General features: G+C 44.2%; 1 protein-coding gene across 12 annotated transcripts in view; it reads left to right on the forward strand.

Moving 5' to 3' along the window:
• The window catches only part of LOC137369760 (intermembrane lipid transfer protein VPS13B-like), a 1,379,747-nt gene that overhangs the window by 334,937 nt on the left and 1,024,103 nt on the right, over positions 1-20,707 (forward strand). For 11 of the 12 annotated variants that reach the window (XM_068031175.1, XM_068031176.1, XM_068031169.1 and 8 more), the window contains one exon: positions 4,698-4,822. In XM_068031175.1, the coding sequence (XP_067887276.1) occupies positions 4,698-4,822 (125 nt within the window). Of the gene's footprint in view, positions 1-4,697; positions 4,823-16,750; positions 16,915-20,707 lie in introns of those variants that run through there. The other variant, XM_068031177.1, reaches the window with a different exon arrangement.

Genomic DNA, 20,707 nt, shown 5'->3' on the forward strand with positions numbered 1-20,707 from the left:
ATCCATGTTGGGAGTTGAGGGACAAGCTACAGTGTGCGATGATGCTGCTTTGTATGTGCATTTCTTTCCCCAAATGCACATGCTAATCTCTCGAGTGCAGCAACATTTGCCTCGATTTTTGAATTCTTGTCCTTGTTTTCAAATCCTTGCATGGTCTCGCTACTCCCTATCACTAACTAATTCCAGCCCTGCAACCCTCAGTGATTTCTGCGCCCCTCCAATTCTAGCCTCATGAGCATCTCTGATTTTCATCACCCTACCTTTGGCGGCTGTGCTTTCAGTTGCCTAGTCCCTCATATCTGAAATTTCCATTCTCTGCCTCTCTATCTCCTTTAAGAGAGTTCCTTAAAACCCACCTCTTTATCTGAATTTTTTTGTCTGTCCTAACATCTCCCTATGTGATTTGGTTTCAAATTTTGTTTGATAATATTGTTGGAAAGCGCCTGGGTAAGTTTTACTATGTTAAAGGTGCTATAGAATTCAAATTGTTTTTGATGTAGATACATTTTTGTAACTTTATTTGAAACCGTGTTTACTCATCTTTGGTGTCACCGCCCCTCCCACCCTTGCACGGTTGGCCGCAGTTGAATATGAAGATTGTACCTTATGACCATTTCACCAAATGCCATCAGTCATTTGTGGGTTACTCACTGGACGGCATGCATTGTCATGTGGGTGTCTCCTCTTGGCTTCCGTTTCCTTCAAGTTGCAGGCTACCCATCGAAATTGTAAAATGTTCTCTTTGTGGAAGCCGAAGTGTGGTTTTCTGCCAAGTCTAGAATTACAACTCTGCTCTCATGTACTTATTTTACCAGAGAAACCTATGTTAGATTTGTTTGAAATAAGTTGAATTTGACATATGGTTCTGTGTTGATTTTTGAAATCACCCCACTTATATTAAAGAGCAGGTTTTTGAGCCTATAAATGCCTATAGGCAGAAAAAAAATCTACAGCCCACCTGCAGCTGGTTTAGACTCCCAGGCACCAGGCACCAGTTTCCCTTTGCATTGCTTTCTATGCTATATAACACAGTAAAAAGTGGAGAAAATCAGTTTCCAAAAAAAATCAGTTTAGGTTTTTTTTTTAAAAGTTTATTTTGTTTATTTGGAACTTTTGCAGGTACAGAAGGGTGAGCCTGTTACAGGAAGTTAATGGTGATGACTGTTTTGCCAGGTGCACAGGACACAGAAGTGGGGCCCATTAGATTTGTGTGCTCAAGTTGCTTCTGAATTCGTCAGCGTTGCTGATCTGAAATTGAGATAAATTTGAGCACTTTTGTTTGGGGGATAGTGGGGGGTGGGGGGGGGGGGGGGGTGCAAATTTGAGTTTGTGTTGTTCACTAGACAAAAATTGGTCTGCCCAAATTTTCATATGAATCTTGTACTTTCTTTGTAGTAAATAATTTTGCTTGCACTCAAGCACTATGTAAGTGGAAAACTGTGGAAATACATTTATGACAAGATGTATTCATATAATATTTGATTATTTTAAGGACTTATTCTGCTGAGCTATTACTTTTGTCCCTCCAGAAAGAAATACTTAGCAATGCAGAATTCTAAATTAATTGTTACAATTTCAGCTACATTCACTAAATGATAAAATTGCCAATGCCCGTCCATAGCAGATTGACACTCTGGTGCTTTGAGTAGCTGGGAGCATTCTGATCCCAGATTGCAATTCCTGCTTTCCTGCCTGTTTTGGGAGCTTGAGCTGTCGTGTTTGCATAGCTGGAACAAAGGATTGTTCTGTGTTGAGTCTTGGTAACGTGTGCTGACAAATGGACAGTCAGCTTGTGACATTGCACACATGCTCGCTCCATCCGTAAGACTTTTGTCTAGGGAGGCAACTTGGATCCTTTTTTTCCAATGAACACCGAAATGAAAGATAAGTACGATTTTGCAGAGAATCAAACTAAAACATTGTTTTGATATATCAAAAAGTTATCAATTTGCAAATTACTGTATTTTGTAGGTTGATTGTAATAATTTCTTGTTGAGAAGAATCTGCTGCATTTCCCATGTACTAGCACGTTTTCTGTGGTGTGGCAGGACTGCTTCCTTCCCACATACCCTTAAATGATTGATTTTTACCATGAGGGGTGAGGTGAGGTGTGGGCAGTAAATGCTTCCGGACACAGGGAGAACTTCGATGCACTCATCACTTTTGGATATTCAAGCACAAATGATATTGATGGAGTTAGGAGCAGATCAGTTTCAAAAAACTTTGTTGGGTGTAGGTCACGGCACGAGAACAAGAAGGTGGAAATATTAGAATAATTTTAAAACTCCTCATAACGGCTATGGGCCAAGACAAACCAATTCTTGTATGCCTGTGCTGACTGGGTACAAAGATCTGCTTCCAGAGGCCTAGGAGTACTCATAAAATTACTAAACAGAAGTTCTAACTTTAGGGAGATCCACAAAACTGCAGAAAAAGAAGAATGGGGCAGGTGGGACTAGAATTTCTACATTGCACTCACACTGATTGTACTGAAATTAGATTAAAAGAATTGTAACCTCACTATCTGATTTAGATATTTTTGTTTATCTTCAAACTTTTGTAACCATTGTCTTGTGCTTACACAATGCTGACCAAACAAACTGGTAGTCTGTACGAAGTTGTGCTAACATTAAAGTCTTGCAGCTCATTGCTGTTCAGGCCAGTTAGGCTGTTGTACAAATACATCTGGAGTGCCACAAGGATGTCACCGGGCCTTTTGAAATGATATAATTGTAACAGCAAGCTCAGAGCTTTGGCACTGATATCTGTCTTATTGCTGCTTTTTTTTGGATTGGAAGACATAATTTAGCAGTATATCTCAATTTAAACTCTTAGTGACCAAAAGCATGAAACTGCATTTCTGTAGCTTGCAGAATGGGATGAAAACGTTGTTTGTGATCGGCAAGAATGTTTATAATAAACAGCATTGATTTGTGGGGATTCAGCAGACAACCACAGCTGTTCATCTGAACTCATTCTCTAGTTAACTTACACAGCTAAAGGGCTGCATTTTATGCTGCCCCAGCGGGTCGGGATGGTGGCATGGGGGTGTAAATTTGAGCGGGAGGTTCTGGGAGGCCTACCCACCTCTGGTCAACTTTAAGGCGGTTGGGGGTGGGGGGGGAGGGAAGGAAACTGCCCGCCTGCCCGAGGCCAATCAAGGCCCTTAAGTGGCCACTTAATGGCAACTTAAGGGCCCTCTGCTGCCTCCTTTCCAGCGATAGCTGCCGGCCGGCCTTTCCGCGGATCGGGGGTGGGCGGTGCCCAATTGAGGGCCGCCCCCGCCTCCCAACCCACCCCCAGGACCCAAGACCCCCGCCCCTTCCCCCCCCAAACAACCACTCCAGCCTCACCAGGGAAGGATCAATCTCACTGGTGAGGCATGCCCACCGTACCTACACTTCTGGCTCCATCTGGTCGGCTGGGCTGCAGTCCCAGCAGTGGCCACCACTCCCGGTGGCGCTGCTGGGACTAAGAACTGCTGGCCCGTTGATTGGCTGGCAGCTCAATGAGGCAGGACCTCCTCCCTCAAGCAGGTGGAAGTCCCGCCTCGGGACAATTAAAGCCCGTGGACCCGTAAAATGCGGGACGGATCCCCGGGCTAGGCGGAAGCGGTTCGCCACCGATGGAAACATCAGTGGAAAATTCCCGTCCGCCGAAAGGTAAAATCCAGCCCAAAGTGTCATCGGTTTGTTTGAGCGATTGGGTAAACACTCAAGCAGCAAGAATGTCCCTTCTTATTTTCAGTCATTCACATTCTTTGAAAAATATTTTTCCCAAATGGGAAACCTGATCTTTTACAGTAAAGCGACATTCTGATGATTAGATTGTTTAATAAGTCCCAGCTGAAGTTTAATGCACTGAAATACAATTTGTGGCAGTGCAGCTGGAATGTCTTGAATACATCTTAATTGCTATTTCTTGAATTACAAAAAATATACTTTGCTTTCTGAGCATATATTGTGAAACCTCGTACACACAATTCCACAAATTTATGTCAATCAAAGTGGAAATTAAAGCAAACAGAATTTACAAAGTTCCCATTGAGTAACACTTTTATCCCTTTAACTCTGACATTTATTCGAAAAATGATGCCATTTAGTAGCAGGCATAATATTACTGGTAATTTAAAATTACTTTTGAAAAATTCTAAAGTGAATGTCAGTGACTGGGCTCAGACAAAATTGTTAAAGCCTCGGCATTCTTGAAAAAAATGTAGATTTCAATCCTGTTTAGTCAAAAGGTTTGTGTTGACAGCTCAGTCATCATTTATTTTGGTCCCTTGGTTAATCGAGGCATGTGTACTTTTTGTCACCTTGTCTCACATGATGCTGGTCCGATTTTTGTATTTTTATTTTGGAAAAATGTGAACTTTGGTGGAATTCTATTTCTGTCCCCAATTTGTGTCATCTGGCTTTGTCTGAATCACAACTAGCTGATTTATATGATTATTCAAAGAATTGCATTTTAAATTAAAAGGAAAAATAAAGGAGAATAGAAACTGGAATTTTTTGATAAGCTTTGTTTAAAGGTCATGACTTTGAGAAGTTCAGCAGACTAGGTGATGATGCAATGATAGGGACAAGTGTTAGTGCGTGTTCATTGTAAAGAAAATTGAAGTTGACATGTTTCATCCTGTCTTCATTAAAGCTCTTCTTGTTGTGCAGTTTTTGATCCTCTCTGCTTTGTTATTGCAGATATTTGGTTTCCAGGCAGGCCTGACCTCCTTGGATAGTGGAGGATCGTTCTGTCCTGCTCTCCCAGTTATCCCTCCTTTCAGCACAGCCTTTTATGGCAAATTACTTCGACTTCCATCATACTGGTGAGTTGACAGCAATTAAGAATGCACCAGAGGCAGTTCATTTGCTGTTTCATCAAATTGGTCACATTCACTGATACCTTTGTTCTATTCATTTGCATTTCCCAATGAACAGTTGACTAATGAAAAAATGATTGGTGATTATACTGAGTTTTAACAAACTGGGAAATGATATGTTGAATGTGATTTGAAATACAAAAGCATTCATTTGGGATTGCTGCCTGAAGTGTTTCATCAACCTGAATTGAAATGTACATGTATAACTAAAATACAAAATGATATTTTAGTACAGTGTATTCATCATATACATATAGCGGAAACTTGCTGGATAGGATCATACACTGTTCAGAAAATGGTATTCCATTTATTTGGCTGTACCTCGATGATATACTTGTCCATCTCCAACACAGCTTGTTCTGCTCTTCAGTTCTGTTTTTGAGAATTACATAGTTTACCCTATTGTATGGAATACTGAAATGTTCACGTGAATAAATGGTTTACTTTCCTCCATTGTCAACTTCAGATAAGTCTTCTTAATAAGGAGTATTTTTAGTAGCTCTGTGGAAGTGTAGAAGACAATGGAAAATGCTAACACAAATGCCATTAATGTGACCAATTTTAGCATAAATTAGTCTGTTTGGACATCATCAGAGATGGGATCTGAGGAACTGAGCTATTCCAACCAGAATGGGTTTTGCTCAATGCCAGCAAGTTTTGCTCAGAGTGAAGAGATTTTCAGTCTTATGTGGCGTGCTTGAGCTGACTCCTGCCAGTATCCAATACCTTGCTCAAAAATCAATTCTTAATGCTTTGTTACTTGTCAGCTAGTGTTGGCAGACTATTCCATCTTGGTAGGGGGAGATTGATTTTCTCAAAGTGTATCTGCCTTCCAGCTGGATAGCAATAGGGAGCATTAACAGTGATCCAGTGATCTCGAGTTCATTCTTAAGCCCCTACTTCCAATATGGCTGAGTTCAGCTAATGTAGCTCAAATCGGTAATTGAACCTGGGGGATTTCATGGTCTCGCTGGCTCAGTACTACAGCTAGTTGTTTTACCCATTTAGCCATTTTGTGGTGCTTCAAAAATTGTTTTCCAGTGAAAAACTTGTTTTCCCAAAAGTCTAGTAATTTTTTTTGGTAGAATGCACTTTCAGTAAAGGTTGTACAGGTTTGCATATTTGCTAGTGAATCTCCAGTGGCATTGATCATAGTAAATCAAAAGGTACACTATTTATTTTATAAGAACAGGAGCATTATACCATGTAATGCACAAAGTGTATTTATTTTTTGCCAAGGTACAGCTATGTGCAGCTGACCTTTAAGGCCACAAAGTCTCACTACTCAAAATTGGCACTTTCCGAGGCTAATTGACTTTTTTTTTTGGTTTTTCAGTAGATTTGTTGGGAATTTAGAATAGTGGGAATGGAGGTTAAGGCAGTTGTATGTTCCTCCTGCAGAATGTGGGAGGTAAGGGTTGCCAAGAGTGTCCCTGCTGACTGCATCTGCGGGAAGTGCACCCAACTCCAGCTCCTCAAGAACCGCGTTAGGGAACTGGAGCTGGATGAACTTCGGATCATTCGGGAGGCGGAGGGGGTTATTGAGAGGAGTTATGGGGAGGTAATCACACCTCAGGTAAAAGAAGTAGGTAGATGGGTTACCGTCAGGGGAAGGAGAGGGAACCAGCAGGCAGTGCAGGGATCCCCTGTGGCTGTTTCCCTCAACAACAGGTATACCGTTTTGGATACTGTTGCGGGGGACGACTTACCAGGGGTAAGCAATGGGGTACAGGTCTCTGGCACAGAGTCTGTCTCTGTTGCTCAGAAGGGAAGGGGGAAGAGGAGCAGAGCATTAATCATTGGGAACGCCATAGTTAGGGGAACAGATAGGAGGTTCTGTGGGAACAAGAGAGACTCACGGTTGGTGTGTTGCCTCCCAGGTGCCAGGGTTTGTGATGTCTCGGATCGTGTTTTTGGGATGCTTAAGGGGGAGGGGGAGCAGCCTCAAGTTGTGGTCCACATAGGCAACAACGACATAGGTAGGAAGAGAGATGGGGATTTAAGGCAGAAATTTAGGGAGCTAGGGTGGAAGCTTAGAGCGAGAACAAACAGAGTTGTTATCTCTGGGTTGTTGCCTGACCACGTGATAGCGAAGCGAGGAATAGGGAGAGAGAGGAGTTGAACACGTGGCTGCAGGGATGGTGTAGGAGGGAGGGTTTTGGTTTCCTGGATAATTGGGGCTCTTTCTGGGGTAGGTGGGACCTCTACAAACAGGATGGTCTTCACCTGAACCAGAGGGGTACCAATATCCTGGGGGGGAGATTTGCTCGTGCTCTTCGGGGGGGTTTAAACTAATTCAGCAGGGGAATGAGAACCTAAATTGTAGTTCCAGTGTACAGGATGTTGAGAGTAGTGAGGTCAGGGATATGGTTACAAGGACGCAAGAGGGCACTGGCAAGCAAGAACTTGGTTTAAAGTGTGTCTACTTCAATGCCAGGAGCATCCGGAATAAGGTGGGTGAGCTTGCAGCATGGGTTGGTACCTGGCATCTCGATGTTGTGGCCATTTCAGAGACATGGGTAGAGCATGGGCAGGAATGGATGTTGCAGGTTCCGGGATTTAGATGTTTCAGTAAGAACAGAGAAGATGGTAAAAGAGGGGGGGGGTGTGGCATTGTTAATCAAGGAGAGTATTACAGCGGCAGAAAGGACGTTTGAAGACTCGTCTACTGAGGTAGTATGGGCCGAGGTTAGAAACAGGAGAGGAGAGGTCACCCTGTTGGGAGTCTTCTATAGACCTCCGAATAGTTCCAGAGATGTAGAGGAAAAGATAGCGAAGATGATTCTCGACAGGGGCGAGAGTAACAGGATAGTTGTTATGGGGGACTTTAATTTTCCAAATATTGACTGGAAATACTATAGTTCGAGTACTTTAGATGGGTCAGTTTTTGTCCAGTGTGTGCAGGAGGGTTTTCTGACACAGTATGTAGACAGGCCAACCAGGGGCGATGCCACACTAGATTTGGTACTGGGTAATGAACCCGGCCAGGTGTTAGATTTAGATGTAGGTGAGCACTTTGGTGATAGTGATCACAATTCGGTTAGGTTTACCTTAGCGATGGGCAGGGACAGGTATATACCGCAGGGCAAGAACTATAGCTGGGGGAAAGGAAATTATGATGCGATTAGGCAAGATTTAGGATGCGTAGGATGGGGAAGGAAACTGCAGGGGATGGGCACAATCGAAATGTGGAGCTTATTCAAGGAGCAGCTACTGCGTGTCCTTGATAAGTATGTACCTGTCAGGCAGGGAGGAAGTTGTCGAGCGAGGGAGCCGTGGTTTACTAAAGAAGTTGAAGCGCTTGTCAAGAGGAAGAAGAAGGCTTATGTTAGGATGAGACGTGAAGGCTCAGTTAGGGCGCTTGAGAGTTATAAGCTAGCCAGGAAGGATCTAAAGGGAGAGCTAAGAAGAGCGAGGAGAGGACACGAGAAGTCATTGGCGGATAGGATCAAGGAAAACCCTAAGGCTTTCTATAGGTACATCAGGAATAAAAGAATGACTAGACTTAGATTAGGGCCAATCAAGGATAGTAGTGGGAAGTTGTGTGTGGAATCAGAGGAGATAGGGGAAGGGTTAAATGAATATTTTTTGTCAGTATTTACATTAAAGAAACAAAATGTTGTCGAGGAGAATACTGAGATTCAGACTACTAGGCTAGATGGGATTGAGGTTCACAAGGAGGAGGTGTTAGCAATTTTGGAAAATGTGAAAATAGATAAGTCCCCTGGGCCAGATGGGATTTATCCTAGGATTCTCTGGGAAGCCAGGGAGGAGATTGCAGAGCCTTTGTCCTTGATCTTTATGTCGTCATTGTCGACAGGAATAGTGCCGGAAGACTGGAGGATAGCAAATGTTGTCCCCTTGTTCAAGAAGGGGAGTAGAGACAGCCCTGGTAATTATAGACCTGTGAGCCTTACTTCCGTTGTGGGTAAAATGTTGGAAAAGGTTATAAGAGACAGGATTTATAATCATCTTGAAAAGAATAAGTTCATTAGTGATAGTCAGCACGGTTTTGTGAAGGGTAGGTCGTGCCTCACAAACCTTATTGAGTTTTTCGAGAAGGTGACCAAACAGATGGATGAGGGTAAAGCAGTGGATGTGGTGTATATGGATTTCAGTAAGGCGTTTGATAAGGTTCCCCACGGTAGGCTATTGCAGAAAATACGGAAGTATGGGGTTGAAGGTGATTTAGAGCTTTGGATCAGAAATTGGCTAGCTGAAAGAAGACAGAGGGTGGTGGTTGATGGCAAATATTCATCCTGGAGTTTAGTTACTAGTGGTGTACCGCAAGGATCTGTTTTGGGGCCACTGCTGTTTGTCATTTTTATAAATGACCTGGAAGAGGGTGTAGAAGGGTGGGTTAGTAAATTTGCGGATGACACAAAGGTCGGTGGAGTTGTGGATAGTGCCGAAGGATGTTGTAGGGTACAGAGGGACATAGATAGGTTGCAGAGCTGGGCTGAGAGATGGCAAATGGAGTTTAATGCGGAAAAGTGTGAGGTGATTCACTTTGGAAGGAGTAACAGGAATGCAGAGTACTGGGCTAATGGGAAGATTCTTGGTAGTGTAGATGAAGAGAGAGATCTTGGTGTCCAGGTACGTAAATCCCTGAAAGTTGCTACCCAGGTTAATAGGGCTGTTAAGAAGGCATATGGTGTGTTAGCTTTTATTAGTAGGGGGATCGAGTTTCGGAGCCACGAGGTCATGCTGCAGCTGTACAAAACTCTGGTGCGGCCGCACCTGGAGTATTGCGTGCAGTTCTGGTCACCGCATTATAGGAAGGATGTGGAAGCTTTGGAAAGGGTGCAGAGGAGATTTACTGAGATGTTGCCTGGTCTGGAGGGAAGGTCTTACGAGGAAAGGCTGAGGGACTTGAGGTTGTTTTCGTTGGAGAGAAGGAGGAGGAGAGGTGACTTAATAGAGACATATAAGATAATCAGAGGGTTAGATAGGGTGGATAGTGAGAGTCTTTTTCCTCGGATGGTGATGGCAAACACGAGGGGACATAGCTTTAAGTTGAGGGGTGATAGATATAGGACAGATGTTAGAGGTAGTTTCTTTACTCAGAGTAGTAGGGGCGTGGAACCCTGCCTGCAACAGTAGTAGACTCGCCAACTTTAAGGGCACTTAATTGGTCATTGGATAGACATATGGATGAAAATGGAATAGTGTAGGTCAGATGGTTTCATAGGTCGGCGCAACATCGAGGGCCGAAGGGCCTGTACTGCGCTGTAATGTTCTTGTTCTAATTCTAATTGGAGGGTTTGTTTGGTTTTCGTATCTTCATGCTCTTCCCTTGGAGAAGAGTGTGGAGTAGTGGAAGGATTAACAGGCTGATTAACGTGAACTATGGCTGTAACCAACATGATACCACCCACACCAAGCAAACTCAAGTATTCCTCTGGATGCCAACCCAGAATTCAGCACTCGAGCTGAGCCAGAGTTAGAGTCTCTGCTCACTGGGCTGATCTGGAGTGGGTGGACTTTCTGACTCAGACAGGAATGCTGCCACTCTGCCAAAGACGCGCTCCTTAATTAGAGGGTATTGGCTTTCTGTTTTTATAATTTAAAGATTGTTTACATGTGTATCAAAGTTTGATATCTGAAATGTGATGGATTCAAAAACACTTAAACACTCACTCTCTCACCCTCCCACTCTCACGCACTCACTCTCTCACGCGCTCACTCTCTCACGCGCTCACTCTCTCACGCGCTCACTCTCTCACGCGCTCACTCTCTCACGCGCTCACTCTCTCACGCGCTCACTCTCTCACGCGCTCACTCTCTCACGCGCTCACTCTCTCACGCGCTCACTCTCTCACGCGCTCACTCTCTCACGCGCTCACTCTCTCACGCGCTCACTCTCTCACGCGCTCACTCTCTCACGCGCTCACTCTCTCACGCGCTCACTCTCTCACGCGCTCACTCTCTCACGCGCTCACTCTCTCACGCGCTCACTCTCTCACGCGCTCACTCTCTCACGCGCTCACTCTCTCACGCGCTCACTCTCTCACGCGCTCACTCTCTCACGCGCTCACTCTCTCACGCGCTCACTCTCTCACGCGCTCACTCTCTCACGCGCTCACTCTCTCACGCGCTCACTCTCTCACGCGCTCACTCTCTCACGCGCTCACTCTCTCACGCGCTCACTCTCTCACGCGCTCACTCTCTCACGCGCTCACTCTCTCACGCGCTCACTCTCTCACGCGCTCACTCTCTCACGCGCTCACTCTCTCACGCGCTCACTCTCTCACGCGCTCACTCTCTCACGCGCTCACTCTCACGCGCTCTCTCTCACGCGCTCTCTCTCACGCGCTCTCTCTCACGCGCTCTCTCTCACGCGCTCTCTCTCACGCGCTCTCTCTCACGCGCTCTCTCTCACGCGCTCTCTCTCACGCGCTCTCTCTCACGCGCTCTCTCTCACGCGCTCTCTCTCACGCGCTCTCTCTCACGCGCTCTCTCTCACGCGCTCTCACTCTCACTCTCACTCTCACTCTCACTCTCACTCTCACTCTCACTCTCACTCTCACTCTCACTCTCACTCTCACTCTCACTCTCACTCACACGCTCTCACGCTCTCTCTCGCTCTCACGCACTCGCTCTCGCCCACTCGCTCTCGCCCACTCGCTCTCGCCCACTCGCTCTCGCCCACTCGCTCTCGCCCACTCGCTCTCGCCCACTCGCTCTCGCCCACTCGCTCTCGCCCACTCGCTCTCGCCCACGCTCGCGCTCTCGCCCACGCTCGCGCTCTCGCCCACGCTCGCGCTCTCGCCCACTCTCGCGCTCTCGCCCACGCTCGCGCCCACGCCCACGCTCTCGCCCACGCTCTCGCCCACGCTCACGCTCTCGCCCACGCTCACGCTCTCGCCCACGCTCTCGCTCACACGCTCACGCTCTCGCTCACACGCTCACGCTCTCGCTCACACGCTCACGCTCTCGCTCACACGCTCACGCTCTCGCTCACACGCTCACGCACTCGCTCTCACGCACTCGCTCTCACGCACTCGCTCTCACGCACTCGCTCTCACGCACTCGCTCTCACGCACTCGCTCTCACGCACTCGCTCTCACGCACTCGCTCTCACGCTCTCTCTCTCCGCCCTCTCTCTCTCTCCGCCCTCTCTCTCTCTCCGCCCTCTCTCTCTCTCCGCCCTCTCTCTCTCCCCGCCTTCTCTCTCTCTCCCCGCCTTCTCTCTCTCTCCCCGCCTTCTCTCTCTCTCCCCGCCTTCTCTCTCTCTCCCCGCCTTCTCTCTCTCTCCCCGCCTTCTCTCTCTCTCCCCGCCTTCTCTCTCTCTCCCCGCCTTCTCTCTCTCTCCCCGCCTTCTCTCTCTCTCCCCGCCTTCTCTCTCTCTCCCCGCCTTCTCTCTCTCTCCCCGCCTTCTCTCTCTCTCCCCGCCTTCTCTCTCTCTCCCCGCCTTCTCTCTCTCTCCCCGCCTTCTCTCTCTCTCCCCGCCTTCTCTCTCTCTCCCCGCCTTCTCTCTCTCTCCCCGCCTTCTCTCTCTCTCCCCGCCTTCTCTCTCTCTCCCCGCCTTCTCTCTCTCTCCCCGCCTTCTCTCTCTCTCCCCGCCTTCTCTCTCTCTCCCCGCCTTCTCTCTCTCTCCCCCGCCTTCTCTCTCTCTCCCCGCCTTCTCTCTCTCTCCCCGCCTTCTCTCTCTCTCCCCGCCTTCTCGCTCTCTCCCCGCCTTCTCGCTCTCTCCCCGCCTTCTCGCTCTCGCCCCGCCTTCTCGCTCTCGCCCCGCCCTCTCGCTCTCGCCCCGCCCTCTCGCTCTCGCCCCGCCCTCTCGCTCTCGCCCCGCCCTCTCGCTCTCGCCCCGCCCTCTCGCTCTCGCCCCGCCCTCTCGCTCTCGCCCCGCGCTCTCGCCCCGCCCTCTCGCTCTCGCCCCGCCCTCTCGCTCTCGCCCCGCCCTCTCGCTCTCGCTCACCTGACTCACTTCACCTCACTCTTGTGTTTTTTAATTTGGAAATTGTATGAAGTAATGGTAATTTAGTAAGATGAGCTTTAGATTTTGAATCTATAAAGCTAGAGGCTTTACTAAAGAATGAATTATGTCCAGACTCCAATTATGACTCATGCCTATGCATTCCGAACTTTTGAACTGTAAAATGAACTTATGAAGTAAACCCAAGATAGACACTTTTATTGTAAACATAAAGGATTTAGAGGTCAGGTGACCCTTCATTTCCTGCCAATAGGCACAGAACTGCAAGAACTCAGCTAATTTTCATGTCTGGGCAAGTCTTGAAGAAGTCATTAAAATACAAACTGTCTTTCTGGATACATTCCTGAGAAATCATTAAAATACAAATGACATTTGCTGTGGTAATAGCTGCTTCTCCCCAACTGATTGGGTTAAATAATATTGTCACAGACTTTTGGACTTCAAACTCAAATTCCAAAGAATGGGTGTGAAGAGCCCTACATTATCAAGGTGAGATAAGGATGAATGACTCCTGGACTCCATTGTCTATCAATGGCCTCACAATCAGAAACCATTTATGAGCACAGGGGAAAGAGAAACTAGGGGCTGAATTGTAAGGAGCCCTCGACATCGGGATCCGTGGCAGGGGTCCTGAAAATTGCCCCGGATGAGGCTCGCCATGGACCTCGATGCCGACAGGGCCTGGCCCAATCTTACTGACGGCGGAGAGGCACCATGGCAGCCCACCGCCCCTCCAGCCGCTCGGCGATGGGACCACAATCACCATATGCAAATGAATAAAATAATGGATTGGCATGTACTTACCCTTAATCTTGATAGCCCGCCACGATCTTTGTTCCAGTGGCCGGCACTCCCGCGCCTTCGGATCCCTGTTTTGGGAAATGAGGCGCTGCACTGGTGGGGAGGGGGGAGGCAATAAGTTTCAGTGCGGGGGCGGTGGGTGAATGGGGTCAAATAAACATTATGGGTGTAGAGGATGGTGGAAAGGGTTGTACTTTAAACTTTATGCAATTTGGGGAGGTGGTGTGGAGGGTATAAGGTCAGATGTTACAGGTAAGCGTTTTGTGGGGGGAAGGGCAAATAGTTAATTTAATAGTTGTTAGTGGTGTGGAGAGGAGAAAAAGAAATGTATTTATTTAATTTTATTCAATCTGTCTTTAAATATTTAAATAAGCCAGTAGGGTTGACAGCCCTTTAAAAATGGCATCAGTGCCTGCGCACGGGCAGCTGACGCCATTGCTAGGGACAGACAGCCCACCCCCTCCATGTGATTGGGCGTGGGTGGCCCCCTCTGGCTATTTAAATGAGCTGCCGCGCTTGAGATTGCAGTGGCTCTTTGGCGACCTCGCCGCTGAGATCAACGGTGAGCTCATAAGGTCCAGCCCTAGGTTTCTGTTTAGGATCTTTCTTAAAGATATATTTTGGGCAGACAAAGGGAGATCCAACCATGTCATCGAAAAGAAAGGACCCTGCCTAAGATTACCAGTTTTGAACGTGTAGGCAATGACTGGAGTTGGCCTTGAATTCCCTACCCGAGAAATTGTACCAGGACTTCGCCATCGACCTTTGACCGGATATAACGGGAGCAGTCAGCAACAGTGCCACTGTCTTTCTGAATCTCCTAACTCTTTCTTCAGTGAACAAGGGAAAAAATTACAGGCCTGCAGCATTACAAGTCTTCACCCTGGGGAGAAGCAAGTTTAACACAGAACTCTTTTAAATCATCAGACCTATCATATGTTATCTTTGTAATCTCTGTCTTTTCTTGAGTGTGTGTGTATCTGTAGGAGTGAAAGAGTGGATGTGGCAAATATTTTGGGTGTTGTGTCATAAGCACTTATTTTTTTTAAACTTAGAGAAGAAAACCTGTCATTTGTCTGTTCTTGACAATTAAAGCACTCGAGGGTTAAAAAGCACCTTTCTTAAAAAGAATTGCTGCCTTCGGTCAGTCAAGAGCTGTAAAAACAGGGAACCATGCCTATCCTCTCTCACCTGTAACAGGCTAGTTAAATCAACTCTGGATTTATTCCAGGATTAAAAACATGTTACTTAATTGTAGCGTCAAATAAAGGCTTTTGACTTGCCATAAATTTATAAGATCTATAGATACAATGCAATAACTGAGGTGGTAGCATAGTTGTCCCTTGTTACCTCTCTAACCATTGGTAATTATCACACCTTGAACCTCTGATTAATTTACCAGTTGAATTATTTCACTTTGGAATCAAGAAAATGAATTAGACCCGATGAAGAATTTTTCAGAACACATTGACCCCATGCAGGGCTACACTAAGACTTCAGGACGAGCATGCAATAAATTGCAAATTTTAATCCCTAATGATGCGATTAATTTAGGAATTTTCATGTATGTGTTAATTGTGCTGGCATCATTCAACATTAGGCATTTGTAGAAAACTAATCTCGCATTATCATTTTATTACTTAAAAGGTTTGAAGTTGATATTTGAAAAATCACATGCACCCTGGGATGCTTTGATTTACAGGCTATCCCATTTATTAAAATGGAGGGACAGATTATTGATATTGGGTAGAAATATTGATGCACAATAGGCAAGGAAGCATATTAAGGGTTACAGAACCAAGACAAGATGGAGTTAAGACACAACAAGCCGTGAGCTAATTGATCTAAAGTGAAACAGTCTCAAAGGGCTGAATGGCCTACGACTATTCCTTTGTCCTATTTATCTGGGACCTTGATTCAAGAATAAACTTCAGTTGAAGAGCTAGCACAGGCATGATAGGATGAATGGCCTTATTCTATGCTATAATTTCTATGATTCCATTTGTGAGTGGTAGCAGTTAGCATTTGTCACCAGGTGGTGGTGTCTTAGTTGTTAGTTCGAAATTTATTCACCAGATGGTGATGGTGCAATTGGAGAATTGAGACCAACTTAATTACACAATAATGTGTAAAATAATGCTCTGTAAAAAGTCTCTTGTCAACTTGTCAGTTGGAATATTGAAGTTCATAGATAAAGACATTTTTTTCACAAAAACAGATGATTGAAAGACTTAGAAGTATACTTTTTATGCACCTGTTTTCATTTGAGTCTTTAAAATTTGCTTTCCTCTTGATCTTGATAGTGTCAAGATAATGAAAAGTTGACTATGAAAAGATTACTAGAATTTCATGTCTGGAAGCTATTCTTGCATGATGAGCTACACAGATGAACAGTGAGGTCTGAAAAAACAAGTAGCTTCACAAGAATGTACCGCTCTCAGCACCCTGAAATTCAGTTTGGATTAGTGATATTGGGGCATTTTTGCTTGAGTGTAAATTTCAGCAAGCATAACAAAAATAAACTTCTCGACACATTGGAATAGGTATCTTTTTTTTTAGAAGATCACAAGCCACTCAGTTCAAGGGCAGTTAGGGATGGGCAATAAATGCTGGTCTAGCCGGAGATGCCCACATCCCGCAAAAACGAATTTAAAAAAAAAGTGAAATTCACATCATGAGTTGCTGCGCTGGTCAACTTCACCAGTAACCTAATCATATCCTGCAGCTTGTAGTCATGTGTTCTTAGTCTTAAAGTTACTTTTTCATCTATTTTTCCTCTCTCTTCACAATGATGGCTTGTGGTGTGCTGTGATTCTGCTGGTTCTCAGAGCCCTTGGGTTCCCTGATCAAATAACACGCTGAGTGATAGTGCTTAAGGATGGTGAGGGTTGGCATGTTATTTGCTTTTAATAATGAAGCTATGATAGCTGAGCTCGTCTATGCCCTCGCCCAAAGACTATTCACTTTTGGCTAATTATAGTACGTCCACCACTGTACTATTTGAGATTAACAGTTTAGACAAGAGATCAAACATTGGACCTTCTTGGTCTCCACACTTGATACCACTCAAGATGGTTTGACATCTTAAAAATTTACTTCTGGGTTGAGAGATTGGTATTTGATCTTATATTTAGCTACAGAACTACAACTAGATGTCGCAGAACTTGCCTCTCAAGGATTGTCCTTCACAGCCATCAATAAAGGTGCACCAAGAGAAGACCCCACCTAAATGACTGTTTGCTGTGTGTCCTTCACCTTTCGTAGATTGAAGGATGCCAACAATTCTACGACTAGAACGGCTATATTAATATATATGTAACTTCCTGTGTGTGTAACTTTTTGCTTTAAAAGTTTCTTGTGTAATACTGTCTGTAGTTTATAAGGTGTCAGATTTGGCTCAGTGGTAGTACTCTTACTGTTGATTCAGAAGGTTATGGGTTCCACCCTACTCCAGAGACCTGAGCACATTATCTAGGCTGGCACTACTTCAGTACAGGACTGGGGGATGTGTTGCACTGGCAGAGGGACCATCTTTCGGATGTGACATTAAACCATCCTTTCAGATGGGTTTAAAAGATTCCAGGATACTTCTTGAACAGCAGAGCTCTCCTGATGTTCTGGCGAACATTTATTTCTCAACAAATATCACTAAAGCAGTTTACCAGGTCAATATCTAATTCCTGTTTGTGGGGCCTTGGAGTGTGCAAATTTGCTGTTGCGTTTCCCTACATTATAGTAGTGATAACACTTAAAACATTCTTTATTGATTATTTAGTGTTTTGGGACATTGTGAAAACATGAATAGCTCTATGCAAATACAAGTTTGTTCATTTTATTTTTAGTTTACTGTGGTACTTCTACTGTACAACAATATTTTCCTCAGTATAATGCATTGCTCAATCTTCACTGGCTAGTACATACTAGAAAAAAACTAATATTGAAGTGAACCAGTGACTCTGTCTCTCAAATAGCTCAAAAGGCGCAGTGGTTAGCACCGCAGCCTCACAGCTCCAGCGACCTGGGTTCGATTCGGTATACTGCCATTTTAACAGGATTTCGAATTTTAACCCTTGTAGGCCGGGTATCCTGGGCCTCGGGGATAAAAGGAGATGAGAATGCTTAGATCCATGAGGTAAATGCGTTTCAGCATTGCTTGTGGGCAAGGAGAGGCAGATGTATTTCCTCCAGGCCCAACAAGCTAACCACCTGCAAACACTGAGCTACCCACACCATCACCGATCCCCAATCTTCCCGTGACCCTCAACTGTCTGTACCCATCCCTTCCCCACCCTCCTCCCTCGGGATTTCTACCCCCAACAATCACAAAACCCATCTGATCCTGGGCTGCATCCTTTTCTGTAGCATTCCGGCTTGACAGGCAGCCAAGACTGTGCATCAGGCTAGCTACCTGATGGGGAATGTTTTGAAACAACAGCAAACCACACGGAGTTAAAACTGCATGGCATCTTTTTCTGATTGCAACTTCTCCCCCACCGCACTCAAAAGCCCTGTCCCAGTAAGTATTGAGGCCATAGTATCAGTTTGATAAAACCCTTTTAGTAAAATATTTCTTGTTGCATACCTCATTTTCTTTTGTAAATACGATTCCTTATCCTTATATTCTGTACACAGCAGAAATGCTGACTTGGATTTATTCCTCCTAACCACATTCATAATTTTAAACACTTCTCTCCTCTCTGTCTTCACTTCCCAAGAAAGAAAAGATCCAGGGTAGTTGATCTTTCCTCATAAATGAACAATCCAGAGGCCCTGAATTCAAATTCAACCATGGCAACTTGTGAAAAGAAATTCAATAAATCTGGTAATTTGTGGGTTAGCATCAGAAAAATGGCAATGAAAACTGGATTATCGTAAAAAAACCAACTGGTTCACTAATATCCTTCAGGAAAGGCAATCTGGCGCCCATACCTGGTCTGGCTTACATCTGGTTGTCTGATAAAATGTACATTGTGTGAAGAGAGGAATCCAGTCCCAGCAAATCTTAATTTAACAATGAAGTCTGAGAAGATAGAGAAAAGACAGATAAAAAAAACTGGGATAATCCTGTGATTTTAGAGCTTTCAATTGTAAAAAGTCTGTTGCCAAACTGAAATGCTTTTGTTGGGCAGGTGGTTGGAAGATTGAGAAAGAAGGGGTCTATGATCTTCTAAATGAAAAGGTGGTTTAATAATATTGAGGCAAGTAGGCTATTGACTCGATCACAGAATAAGTGACTTGAGTGAGACAGAAAGAATTAATATACAATTATGTTTGGCCTCATCACATCTCAGAAATTGAGCAAAATTATCATTGTCTTGTTGGCAAACACTGTTTATGCCAGACAAGGCATCATAAACTATACAAATCTCTCTTTCTCAGCTTACTGGCATTCTCTACGTCCATTTCAGCCTCCAGTGAAGATAGATGAGGCCACAGGAGAACAGTGGCACATCCTTTCAGTAATTTTCAATCTAGATTATGTGCTCAGATCTTGCATTGGGGCTTGAACCCACAATCTAGTGACTCCAAAATAAAAGTGACAGCGACCTTCCTGATAGCTCCTTCTGTAGCTTGGTGTCCATTTTTGCCCTGTTGACACTGAAGTGCCTTGGATGTTTTTCTATTTTAAAGGTGCTATCTAAATCCTAATTCTTGTTCTTGTAGTGCAATCTAAACCTTTAAGTGCGTATGCACACTGAAATACTTTTTTAAAAAAATCAGTAAATCACTTTTTGTTGAGCAATGCAGTTATTTACTGTTAATTTGTATGATCTAATAAAGTTTTATAGGAAATTGAACAGTTTCTCTGCAAAAATCATTCATAGCAAATTATTAATTTAGCATGTAAAGTAACAAAGCTCTGAACTAACTTCTCAAAATTATCATTGAGCATGCCAAAGTGTTCAAGAATATCATAGAATATCACAGCACAGAAGGAAGCCACTCGGCCCATTGTGCTTGTGCTAGCTTTCTAAAAGAGCAGCTCATTCCCCATAGCCTGGCACATTTTTCCATTTCATACATTCGAAATATATTTTTAAAAAATTAAATGGAGTGCAGGTGAAATATTTCTGCTTTTATGGTGTGACTCACACTCACACCATAACTTTTAAAGAAAGCATTTGTGTGGCAAAGTAACTTGGGGATTCAAAACACTCCTGTGGAATGTCGGACTGTGACTTCATAAATCTCTTTCAGTGTTGTGCTCTTATTTCTTTTTGTTCTGTTCCTTTTTCGAACAGCTGCATAATTTAAATAAGTAAATGGACTGCCCACTCAGATGATCGGGTTCATTATATGCAGTTCATAACTTATAATGAACAGAGTAGCACCACAAATAACTTAGGTGTGAATAGAAGTAAATAAAAGCCCAGCTGAAATGAATAAAACGTCATCTGAATCGTTTAAAACCCAGCATGCGCACTTTGGCCCATGCAGGGAAAGGAAGAGATATTCTACCTGCATAACTGGTATTACCATTAAGCTATAACTCCCTTTTCAAATATCCCATCTGGATCACATTGATACCTTGAATTTTGAATGAGTCAAAAAAAATCCCTTGAAGTCTCTCTTGAAGTCTCTCTACCTGATGCAATTGTTCTTCCTATCCGAAAATGAAAAATAATCTGTTCTTAAAAAAGCCTAGAATTACAGAAACATTTGCTTTATATTTAACTGCCTTTCCAACTTTTTTAAATGAAAGATTTAAAACATCTTTAAATGATGCATTACTTAGTTTGGAATTATAATTAAAGTCAATTAGAAGTAGTGTTCTTGAACAGAATGCATTATTGAAATAATGTGCACTTAGGTTTGCTTAAGCAAGATAAACTATCCATGTACTTGAGATTTTTATGACTCTATTGAGACAGAATGGCAATTGATGCACCTTGTCTGAAAGAAAGCTTTTTAAAACAGGTGACAGTATAAAGTGATTTAAGTTATTTGAAGTGAATCTAAACACTATTTGGATTCCACCTATGTTAGCACACTTCTGATTAGAGTTCATGAAATTATTTGTGCTTCAGTTAATATCTCGTACAAAACTTTGTAGTCGTAGCTCAAATTCCAGGGGTTTTCTAAATTTGTTC

The sequence above is a fragment of the Heterodontus francisci genome, chromosome 5 (genome assembly GCF_036365525.1).
Source record: "Heterodontus francisci isolate sHetFra1 chromosome 5, sHetFra1.hap1, whole genome shotgun sequence".
Classification (NCBI taxonomy): domain Eukaryota; kingdom Metazoa; phylum Chordata; class Chondrichthyes; order Heterodontiformes; family Heterodontidae; genus Heterodontus; species Heterodontus francisci.